The sequence below is a fragment of the Macaca thibetana genome, chromosome 6 (assembly GCF_024542745.1).
Source record: "Macaca thibetana thibetana isolate TM-01 chromosome 6, ASM2454274v1, whole genome shotgun sequence".
Classification (NCBI taxonomy): Eukaryota; Metazoa; Chordata; class Mammalia; order Primates; family Cercopithecidae; genus Macaca; species Macaca thibetana.
The window spans coordinates 11,473,165-11,485,475 of NC_065583.1; the positions used below are offsets into that span (position 1 = coordinate 11,473,165).

Sequence of the window (12,311 nt, forward strand, 5' to 3'; positions counted from 1 at the left end):
ATTAAGCCCGTGGCACCTACTGGTGTTGCGTGGGCCTCTCGCCTGCAAAAAGACTTGCGCCACCTTCTGGCCGACACCTGAAATTCCAGGGACAGGTGCCTTCCGACCGGAGGAGACAGAGGTAGCAAACCCCGTTTTCTCTTTCTTCAAGCATACAGCCTAGCTCTTGTGAATCTGATAAGTTTCCAGAGTGACCCTGAGATGCTCAGACTAAGGAATTGATAGTTACGAATGTGTTCTCTTCACAAGTTTATCCACAAGTGCATATTACCTTTGACATTTGAAGACCTTCTTTTGAGATTCAGGATTCACTTATTTAATCAGCAAATATTGACTGAGCAGCTACTATGTGCCAAGCAGAGTTCTAGGCATTGGGGATAAAGTGGAAACAAGATAAATGAGGTCTCTGCTTTCTTAAAGCTCAACTAGGGCTAGGGGGAGACAGGTCGTCAGACGGTAGACAGATGTCTGAAAGAGATCATTTGAGTAGTTATGTGTGGTTGGGGGGACAGAAGACCAGGTAACATGATGGTGTGGAGGGGGGAGGTGACAAGGAGCTGGGACAGAATGAGCCAGTTGTAGGAAGAGCTGGGAGAAGAACATTCTAGGCAGAGGGAAACAAGTGTAGGGATGCCAAAGAGGGCATGACCTTGAGATTTTCCAAGAACTGCAAGAAGATTCTAAGGTGGAGACCCCATGGGTACTGAGAAGGGATCACAGGAAAGAGTTGAGAGAGCAGACGTGGGCCAGCTCAGGCAGGGCCTTGCAGGACATTACCGAGTTTTAATTTTGTTTCTAATGTGGTAGGAGCCACTGGAAGTCTTATCAGGAAAGTGACATGCTCACTCCGCTGCCTGCAGAAAAGAGCTTACGTGGCAGAGTCTAGAACAGGGAGCTGAGATAGGAGGCTACTGCAGTAGTTCAGGGAAGAAATGGTCATGGATGTTTTTAGGCAGAACATGAAGATAAGGAAAAGTGAGCAGATCCAGACAGGTTTTGGGAGTGCCAGGTCTTGCTGGTGTATTGGAAATGCTTCCTAACGTTTGGATCTTTATGCAGCCACTACCACCACCCCAGACCAACCACGAAGAACCCAGCAGAAGCAGAAACCACAAAACGGCAAAGCGTGAGTACAAGGGCTGCTCTCTCTTGCCCTGTTCCCACCAGGCACTCCCCTAGCCCCACCCCATCCCCAGCCGACTGCTTTCTTCTTTTCATTGATGTCAGCCTTTTCCCCTTCCAGTCCCTGCTCCTTCAATAGACAGAAGCACCAAACCTCCCTTAGATCGTTCATTAGCTCCGTTTGACAGAGAACCCTTCACACTAGGTGGGTATGATTCACATTTAATGCATAGTAATAATGATAAGCTGTTATAAAGTGCTTCCTGCATGCGTTTCACATGCACCATCTCATGTAACTATGGCCACAATACTAGGAAATGGAGACTAGTAGAATCATCCTCATTTTACAGATGAGGAAACTGAAACACAAAGAGGTACCTTCCCAAGATCACACAGCTACCAAGTGATGGGAGTAGAGACCTAAACCCAGATTTGCCTCATTAGAAAGCTCCTGCTCTCTGCTCCTGGGGGTGGTGCTGCTTCTCTATGTGATGTGTGTGATCTGTGTACAGAAATCCCATTGTCCTTCAGCCAAGAGGCTTTGGGGTACAGAGAGAGGATCTGAATTGAGACAAGGGGGTTAGGGGAGCTCGTGTCTGCTGCCTTGCCTGCTACTTAGTAGCTCACAGACCACTGGGATGTTAGTTTTTCAGGGCTCAATCTCCTAATCTGTAAGGTGGATGTTCTGTACATAGAAAATGCTTTATAAAATCCCTAAGGTGCTATTCAAATGTCAGGGATGTTTTGGTTTTAGGTACACAATTGACCAAACTTGGGTATACCACAGTCCTTTTTCTTCACAATTTACACGGAATATTCTTGGATTGCAGTTACCTTCATGGGGAGCTATTTTCAATTCAATTCTAAAACTTAGCTACCATTTGTTGAGCAACTACTGTGGGGCAAGTGCTCTACATACTGCGAATACACCTACAGTATCTCTAATCCTCACACCAACTCAACAAAGGACATGCATTTTTTTTTTTTTTTTTTTTTTTTTTTTTTTTTTTTTTTTTTTGAGACGGAGTCTCGCTCTGTCGCCCGGGCTGGAGTGCAGTGGCCGGATCTCAGCTCACTGCAAGCTCCGCCTCCCGGGTTCACGCCATTCTCCTGCCTCAGCCTCCCGAGTAGCTGGGACTACAGGCGCCCGCCACCTCGCCCAGCTATTTTTTTGTATGTTTTTAGTAGAGACGGGGTTTCACCGTGTTAGCCAGGATGGTCTCGATCTCCTGACCTCGTGATCCACCCGTCTCGGCCTCCCAAAGTGCTGGGATTACAGGCTTGAGCCACCGCGCCCGGCCCAGGACATGCATTTTTATCCTCACTTCTCAGATGATAAAATTAAGGGTCAAAGAAGTTGGATAATTTGCCTAAATTTGAACCCTCGTCTTTCTGACTTCTAAGTGGGGGCTCTTTTCCACCATATCACGCTGCAGTTGAGGACCCTGGGTTTTAACTTGCTGTGAACTACATGAGTCTGAGGAAGGAACTCTGCAACTGAACGGAAAGGAGCTCAGAATCCCAGCTGCCCCTCACCCCTTTCTTGGCTGTGCTCTGAGCCAGGCATTTAGCTTTCTGTGGCCTCAATCCCTTTTTGTCTGTCAGCAAAATGACTTTCAGTTCTTGGATTTGAGGCTGCTGCTCACTGCTCTTTCCCCGAAGTACATCACAGCTCTGCTGAGTCATGCAAAGCTGTGCTGGCTGTTTTGGCTTGGAATCATCTGCTATAGAGAGCTGTGTAATTACATGGAAATGAAGACAGATTTGACTTTAGATTCCAACCCTGCTCACTGCCATGAGCCAAGACATCAGAAAAGTGGAACACTGACATCAAATCCTTCACAATCCCCTCCTGACACAAAAGTTGTTATTTTAAAAGATTCTTTTTTTCTATATTTAAAAACATTTTTAAAAGACACACTTTTCTGACAAATTTCTGTTTTACCCTTGAATTAGTCCCTTTTCTGTGATGTTTTGGAAGGATTACTGACTTCTTAAAATGTTTACACTCCACATGAGACTTTTAACGTACTCAGAGAATATGCAAAAATTGGCAAATTTTAACATACTTATTAGAGGTTCCACCCCAAAGCAAAGTTTCATAAACAGCTTTTATACCATCAAAACTCTCCCACTACCAGCAAGTTCCTTTTTTTTTTTTTTTTTTCTTTTTTTTTTGAGTCAGGGTCTCACTCTGTCACCCAGGCTGGAGTGCAATGGCACCATCATAGCTCATTACAGCCCCAAACTCCTGGGGTCAAGCAATCCTTCTTCTCCAGCCTCTCAGAGGGCTGGGATTACAGGTGCATGCCACCATGACTGGCTAATTTTTAAATATTCTGTAGAGACTGGGGTTTCCCTGTATTCACCAGGTTGATCTTGAACTCCTGGCCTCAAGTGATTCTCCTGTCTTAGCCTCCCAACAGGCATGAGCCACCACACTCAGTGCCAGTAAGCTCTTCACAGTGAGGCAATATTCTTATCATGGGCCTGGCATATACTTGGTCCTTAAAGAATAAATCATGTTGTGAAAATACAACTCCACACCATTCGCCATGGGCATTAGCTGCGCCTGGGTGTGGAAGGAAGGGAAAGAAAGGCGAGTTCACTAACAATCGTCAGCCCATATGACCATATCAAAGTCAAAATAAAAACGTAGAGGCAAATCTCTAAATTTGTTTTATTTAGGAAGAAAGAATTGCAATTTGGGGCAATTGGTCTTCAGGGTCTTCAGTATGTCTGAAGAACATAAAGAAGATTGGAGGTTTTATGAAAAGAGAAGTGTTACATATTGCTCATTGACAAAGTTCATTGGTTATAGCCGGGCGCCGTGGCTCATGCCTGTAATCCCAGCACTTTGGGAGGCCTAGGCGGGAGGATCACGAGGTCAGGAGATTGAGACCGTCCTGGCTCACATGGTGAAACCCCGTCTCTACTTAAAAAATACAAAAAATTAGCCGGGCAGGGTGGCGGGCGCCTGTAGTCCCAGCTACTCGGGAGGCTGAGACAGGAGAATGGCGTAAACCTGGGAGGCGGAGCTTGCAGTGAGCCGAGATCGCGCCACTGCACTCCAGCCTGGGTGACTGAGTGGGACTCTGTCTAAATAAAAAGAAAAAAAGAGAGAAAGTTCATGGTTCTGGGGGGCTGGCAAGTTTTGATTGGTGAGCGATGGCAGAGGGCAAATTAATCTTCAAGTGGCAGCAGATTATTTCAGCAACTACCAGATAAAAGTGGTTTCAGGTTACAGCAGGCAGTTTCAGCAGCCAACTTCGCACAGAATCACATTTCTGGAGCAATGATATGTGTCCTGAGTGCTTTTCCCTCTGGCTTCTCGACTGTTTTCCTTGGATGTGATAAAATTCCCAGTTTGTATGATCAGCTTTCACAATCAAGTGCCTGATCCTGCATACAAATTGTCACCCAATTCTTATGGCAAACCTATAGAGTTTTAATCTATAATCTTCATTTTAGAGATGATAACGTTGGGACTCAAAAACCTTAAATAACTTGCTCATGGTCATATAGGATTTGCTTCTAGACCTGGTTGAATTCTGTTAGTAATACTTTTATCACATTGAAGACAAAGGACATATTTATTCTAGGGGACTTCAGATAGAATACAAATTAAATTGCTTTGAATAACTTTGTGATGCAGAATTATTAAGTACACCTGGCATTTCTTCAGGGAGCCTGAATGTCAACTGTGCTAGAAGAAAAGCAAAACAAACAAATACCAACAAAAACCAAGCAGACAGAAAAGATTTGCAGCATACCAGGAGAATCTCCTGAAATGCTCTCCCCAAGTTAAAAGTTTTTTACAAACTAAGTGGAGTGTTTCATTTAATTTCAAGTGTTTTACAGAACTGGATAAAAATTAACCTCTCCGTGGCAAGTGGGTTTATTTCAGATATGAAAAGAAAACTTAGGCTGCAGAAGAAATACTTTGACCAATTAAAGAGGCATAAAATCCCAAAGAAAACATGAATCCTTTTGATCATCAGTTATATAAAAGAAAATGTTGATTTTTTTTTTTTTAAAAGCACAGAATCCGCAATACTACTGGTATGTACACAAAGCTGTGTGACCTTAAATGTAAATGGTCAAGCCATTTAATTTCTCTGAGCTTATAAACTTTGGTGCTCTGTAAGGGACCCTTCCTAGTCTAAAGTTTCTGCTTAAACCCCATCAACCCCCAAAATGCTTTGATGCTTAATCCTCGTCAACCTCCAAAAGGGTTCAGACATAGTTTCATCAAACTGTTTTTAAACCTCATGCTTGTGAAGTTCTGAATTCATGGCCCATCTGCTGTCTGTCATTTTTATTTACAGGAAAGAAACCACCGTTTTCTGACAAGGTAAGCTGTGACCTTGATTTTTGGTTTTGCTTGCTTTTTTCGCATCTTGTCTTTATTATTTGAAAAGTGCTTGGACACTCATACATCTTCCCTCCTGTCTTGCAGCCCTCAATTCCAGCGGGAAGGTAAGACCGTTGCATCTACATGAGGGTACACGGGACACTCTGTAGAACTCTGCCTTGGCAAAATTTGTTTCTCACACATCCTTTTCCTGAACTCCACAGGCCTCTCGGGGAGCATTTACCCAAGGTTCAAAAGCCTCCTTTACCACCGACCACGGAAAGACATGAAAGAAGCAGCCCCCTACCGGGGAAGAAGCCACCTGTGCCAAAGTAACTGTCTGGTGTTGCTTGAGCTTGTCATTCAGAGTGGCCAACAGACAGGCTGTCCTGTGCTGACTCTGCAGTGGGAACTGAGGCTCCTTGGTGCTCCTGGGCTCCACGGTGCCCTGGGGCGGGGTGGGCCTTTTTTTTGCTGTGGCTTGAGGGATGTTCAGGCTTCACAGGTTGGCTATGAAGGATCAGGGTCTCTTTGAAGGAAATGGACTCTACTGAGAAATGAGTAGAGCGGCATCTAATCAAGGGCGTGGGATGACTGCTGTTTTTAGAGATTCCAGTCAAATATTTCATTGAGTTTTCCTACCTCGTCATAGCAAAGCCTTCACAGTGCCTAGGAACTGTACTCACCATTTTATTTTTCAATACAGGTAGCAGAGAGGAAATGACTGGGGGAGGTTTTTAGGTCACTGCAAGTGTCTTCCTTACTGCTCAACCACATTTTATAATTGCAGAATACTGAGCTCTGCCTTAGTATTTTTAACTTTGCTATGAAGTAGTTTTCAGCCTATTTACCAAATGGCACACATGTACCTGGGGTTAGGGCCAACCTTGCTGCTTGCAAAGGATACAACCAAGGCTTCCATCTCATTTGTGAATCAGGGATCATAACTATTGCCCTTGCTTGGCTGTTGTGAGGATTAAATTAGGACCAGGGCTAAAGTTTGTGCCAAAAATCTCCTCAGTAATGGAGTTTGATAACATTTTAGTGTAATATTTTTAAAAAATCAAAATAAATGCAACAAACTCATAAGGAACAAAGTTCCAAAATTTTAAATAAACACAGGTTGAGATGATGATGTGTGAAGCAACAAATTGTCCCGCTCTCCCCCATCTCCCCAGAGAGGACATGATCAGCCCAGGCAGTGCCGATGCCTGTTGCAGCCCTAAGGCAGCTGTCCGCAAATCTGTTTGACTGGCTCATTCATCTGGGCAAAGCGTACCAAGCCCCTTCTGGAATAGTCCCAAAGCAGCAACATTTTCTAATTGTCTTCTCTTTACACCTAGGCGGGCCCTGAGAGGGCTGTTTTAAAACAACAGCAAGGGAGAATATTACCGAAAATGTTTTCATTTCTTGGGAGAAACAACAGCTCAGTGAAATTTAATAGCTCCTAAAGAGTTAGTTTGCTGACTAAACCATATATATATTTATGTATTATATATATACGCATAATTATCTGCTGCATTGGTTACGCGGAATAAAGGTTCGCCTAGCTCAGCTTGCAATGACGACGGAACGTTGAGTAACCGGATGTCCGTTCCACCCCCTCTCCCCTGCTCCATGGGGGTTTGTTGCTTCCCATCTTCCCTGGGCTCAGTGGGTTCGATTTCTCATTATTCAATGAAGCAAAACTGTACTCTGAGGCTGGCTCTTGGAAACGCTTCACGCTCAGTTCTTTCTCTTTGCCCTAATTCATTTCAGGCATGGATGGGGAGCAGACAGAAGAGAGAATGTAAGTACAAAATGTCAGTTTGTAAGTGCTTGATACAGGGAAAAGCCTCGTAGGCTCTGAGGAGGTTGGGACTCCCTCCACCTCGGCCTTGGTCCAGCACCTGGATCTGGTCCTGCACCCAGGACACTCTTAAGGGCTGGTGCCTCTGTCTTTGGGCCTTGGTCATTGTCTGGAGTCCATCATGCTGTGTTGTTTAGCTCATGTCTCTCTAAGAGCTCCCAGGGTGGCTGGGTTAACTGCAGCCCCATTACCAGGGGCTGGTAATTAGAGAGCGCAAGGAAAAGAAGAGGATAAAGTAAGGGATGCCCAGAAGTTTGGGCCATGCCTAAATTTCCAAGGCTACTGTCTTCCTTTTCAATACTTCCTCAACCTGAAAAAGAGGGGAAATAGCATTTCTTGAATGCCTATCACATGCACATTGCCATGCTACTTAAATATGACCAGCTGTCCCTTGTTTGCACGGGATGCTCTCAGTGTTAGCACTGAAAAGCCCCATGTCCCAAGAACTGCCTTCATCCCAGGAAAACCAGGAGAGTTGGGTATTACTCACTTTACATATGAGTATAATGAACCTGTAAGGAAACATCTTTTCTCTTTTACGGAGAGGAAATTGAGGCTCAGAAGGAATAAGATACTCTTTGCAAATTGCGTGCTTGTAAAGAGCCAGGATCTGAGCCCAGATCTGCTGAGTTTCTCTTCACCATAAATCCTCTGAAGGCCATCAGACCCCTGCTCTCATTCAAGGGCTCAGCCCAAAAGTGCCTGCTATTTTTGCAGCTCTGTGCTAGACTCTGCGCTTCTTCCAGTGAAGTGCTGAGATCTTATGGAGACAGGCGCACCCACAACCCCACGTGCCAGACAGCATGCAGTCATGGGATGCTCTGTGGGGCTGAGGGAAGAAAGTGTCCCATGTGGCTCAAGGAGCCAGCAGTGACTTCCTAGATGAGGTGAGATTTATGCTGGTCATTGAATGATAGGAAGGACACAGAGTCAGTCTTAAAGAAAGCCCATGGGGATTCCCCTCAGGAGTGTCCTGAGCAGGTGGATACCAGTGCCCACAGAGGCTGCAGATGGTGAGAACAGTAGCTTGGCTGGAGAGATAGGGACAAGGCGGAGGTAAGGCTGGACAGTGAGGATAACATCACATTCTAGGTTCCTGGGCTCTGGAAGGATTGACACTTGTGCTTAGGAGAATCTGGGAGTTGTATTTTCTGGAACCAGAGGGGAAATACTTGCAATAGTATTGAAGAGTGATTTTGTCGTGTGGGGTTTGTGAGCCCATGTGCGTTTATATATGCAGCTCTTTGCTGGGACTCCCAGTTGGCCAACTGAGATGAATGATTTTGACTGTGGCCTTTTTTGCCTTCTCTCAGTGTGTGGTAGGATTGTTGATGGCAAACTTTTATTAAAGAGCACTTAACATAAGCCAGGCACAAGTAGTAACTAATTTAATCCTTTTAACAACACTTTGAGAAAGATGCTATTTCATCACTACAGATCTGGCCTAACTAAACAAGTTCAAGTTAGCCCTTTTGGTCTACTAGTTGGTGGCAACATTTTTTCTCTTTGAACCTCATTTCTTATCTGAGTAGAAATTAAAGTAGTCCCTCCCTTGTCTAATTTCCCAAGGTTGCTCTGAAGATAAAAATGGTGAGGATTGTAGATAAACCTTGTAAGCCACTGTATAAATAAGGTCTTATTGCTCTTAAGAAGAGTGACCATTGCAAAAGAGAGCCAAAAAGAAGGCTGAGCTTTGGTCGGACATATTTGGGGTTGAATCCATCTCTGTAACTCATGGCAAGCTAAGAATTCTTCCTTAGCATCATGCTTTTGTAAAATGAGGATGTTAAATTTTTGGAGGGTCACCACGGGAACTGAATGAAATCTTGTGTATGAATCTTTTGGACACATTGTAGATATTGTCAATATTATTTATATATTTTAGGCACCTCAGAATTTATTTCATGCTAAGTATATGAGAAGAATCTCATACTGGAATGCCCTTAGATGATTGTTTGTATTAAGAAATTATAAACCACTTAGCAAGTTCTATTATTCTCCACAGTATATTTATTATAAGGATGTATAACTGCCAGAGACAGAAGCAGATACTTATCTGATGGAGAAATGCAGTTTTTATTTTAAGAATTGTATTTTGATGATAGCTTAATATCTTTTTTTTCCTTCCCCTTCCCAGGATGAAGATGATGGTACGTTCGGAAACACATTCTTACAGCTTATAACCCATTCTTTCATTTTCCTGCTCAGGCATTCAAACAGAATTGTTTAGTACAGGAACCCCATAGAATCAATTACAAGTCTTAAATTAGTATTAAGTAGACTTACGTCAATTGGCATACCGCATAAGTATAGTAAAATGGAATTACTTTGTTGGATTACCAAAGAAGACGAAATTCATGTGTAACAGTGCAGATTACTTAATCGTATCAGAAAATGTAAAATTGCATGCATGATTTGATGGAAAAATTTCTCACATTTATGTCTTCTAACACGCTTGGGTAAAAAATCAGTAACTACCAATGAATGAGATAGCATAAAATTTTGACTTTCATAAAACAAAACTTGTAAATCACTTCTGAAATTTATAAGGTTTCCAGCTGACAATTTTCTGCCAAGTTAACATTTCAAAAGTGAAAAACCAAATAAATGTGTATTTTAGAGTATTATCTAGATCTGCACCCCTTTGTAAATGGATTCTGTGGTGGTTAAGTCATCTAGAAACACCTTGAGAGCAAGGTTCCATCCTACTACTGCCTAATTGGATGTGACCTGCTGGATTCTTGTGACCTCTTTATACTAGCTGTTTCTAACTGGGGGCAGTTATGGAATGTTTCTTAGTGAGAGCTGGGATCTGACAATCATATTCATTGTTTTCTACCTCTGCACAGTGCATCAGAGGCCTTTGCCCCAGCCAGCACTACTTCCTATGAGCTCCAACACTTTCCCTTCGAGATCTGCTAAGCCAAGCCCCATGAACTCTCTCCCGTCCTCTCACATGCATGGAGCATTCTCAGAAAGGTTTGTGGCTCTGTCGTGAAATTCTAGCTGAATATAATGTTTAGGTCCATCTAGTACTGAAGTAATGCCAGGTGGATTGAGAAAGAAGGAAATGATCAGGTTGATAGTAGCGTCTGAACATTTTGGGTCTTAAGACATAAAACCAAGCTGAGCATTTAGAAGGGTGTGTTAATCCACCAGTGTCCTCTGAGTCTCTGCTTGAGATTAGAGGGGTGAGGAATTGACTTCCTCCTTGATCCCTCCAGTAGAATGGGCCTTTTGGTAGAAAACAAAGAATATTTTCACTTTATGAGTTCAAAGAATCAACAAGGATTAAGAAACCCAGTTGGTCTAAGTACTTGAAGTTCATCTGCATCTTGGCTGGGGAGACTGAGACTGAGAAAATGTGCCTTGTGCTTGGCTGGTGCTAAGAATTCATTGCAGTCTCTGTCCCCCTGTTTTCTCAGTAGCAGCTGTGTTTCTCAGGGCTGGTATGAGGCTGCCCAGGGGCAGAGGCATGAACAGGAGAAAGGCCCAGTCATTATCCCCAAACAAGCCCAAGGACAGCCTGTGGTGTTCCCCAAGTCCTCCAGCCCTGTGGGCTCACCTTCTCTCTTAATATTCAAGGAGAGAAGTCAAGACCCTTCCCTAAAATTGTAGAAAACTCAACCACCGACAAGGCTCATCCACCCCTGCCAACTCCTAGCAGGATTCTCACAATGCTTCCTCTGCCCTGGGACCCTCTGCCCCTGAGTTTCCACTGCTCTTCTCTCTCTTCCCCCTGGCCTCTGCTGCCCTGTCTGCTGACTCTCCTGCCGCTTTCCTCCACACTAGCCCGAACCCCATCCTTCATTCGCACGAAATCCCACTTGCACAAGGTTGCTGTGCAGAGCAGGCTTTTCCCAAAGGCTTGGACTGATGGGTGCAGGAGTTGCTGCTCAGTGTGGAGGGAACAGACAGCATTTCAGGGCCCCCCTGGGCCCGCTTCCTCACCCCAGCCCTGCAAATACTATCACCCTCTGCTGCAGAGCCACCTAGCATGCACTTCCCTTCTCACCTGGCCTGCTCTCTCCTTGCAGACCCTAAGACCCTGGGGATTCACTGCTCACCAAAGACATGCCTATTAATATAATGTCCTAGCGAAAGAAAAGTCCTCTGAGAAGAGGACTTCTATATTCTCCCAACTCAAAGAGCTCAAGTTGCAGCCAATGTTTAAAGTAACTTTTAAGTGCCCTTTACACAGTTGAATGTTGCTGTTGTTCTACTTTATAAAACTTGTTAGACTTTGGCATGGTCCACAGTGGGATGTGGTGAAGTTCTGTCCCTGTGCCCAGCCCCCATGGTTTTGGGGGCAGCAGGGGAAGTGATACCAGATCAAGAAGGTTTTGCAGTCTGGCTTCCCTAACCAAGCTCCCCTATCTGGCCCCATCACCCCAATCCAAATAAATTTTGTTCTTTTTCTGTCTCTTCAGTAACAGCAGTTTTCCACAGAGTGCCTCCCTGCCGCCATACTTCTCTCAAGGTTTGTACCCTGGGCTTTTGTGACCTGCTTCAGCCATCATGCCTTTATGACTGGATCCCTAACCTGTCCCAAAAACTTTTGACAAGGGTTTTGTTGCTTCCAAAAAGCATCTGATTTCCTCATTCAGTGTTTAATTCAGTGTCTGCCATGTGTCAAGGGCTGTCAGACTGATAGGATAGTACCTAAAACACAACACACACACACACACACATATATATACATGCCCACACACACATGCACATATACATGCACACACACACATACACACATACACATATATACATGTACACACACATATACACAAACACACACATATACACACATACACAATACATGCACACACACACACATACACACATACACATATATACATGTACACACACATATACACAAACACACACATATACACACATACACAATACATGCACACACATGCATATGCATACACACATACACACATGGACACACCTACACACACTTCACCAGGAAGCCAGCCCTCATCCCCA

At 44.1% G+C, this 12,311-nt stretch overlaps 1 protein-coding gene across 2 annotated transcripts in view; it reads left to right on the forward strand.

The window, feature by feature from the left end:
* Window positions 1–12,311, forward strand: part of LCP2 (lymphocyte cytosolic protein 2) — a 568,984-nt gene that overhangs the window by 547,846 nt on the left and 8,827 nt on the right. For both annotated transcript variants that reach the window (XM_050794344.1, XM_050794342.1), the window contains 8 exons: window positions 1,060–1,126; window positions 1,244–1,327; window positions 5,451–5,476; window positions 5,582–5,601; window positions 5,701–5,808; window positions 7,235–7,278; window positions 10,175–10,304; window positions 11,756–11,805. In XM_050794344.1, the coding sequence (XP_050650301.1) occupies window positions 1,060–1,126; window positions 1,244–1,327; window positions 5,451–5,476; window positions 5,582–5,601; window positions 5,701–5,808; window positions 7,235–7,278; window positions 10,175–10,304; window positions 11,756–11,805 (529 nt within the window). The remainder of the gene's footprint in view (window positions 1–1,059; window positions 1,127–1,243; window positions 1,328–5,450; window positions 5,477–5,581; window positions 5,602–5,700; window positions 5,809–7,234; window positions 7,279–10,174; window positions 10,305–11,755; window positions 11,806–12,311) is intronic.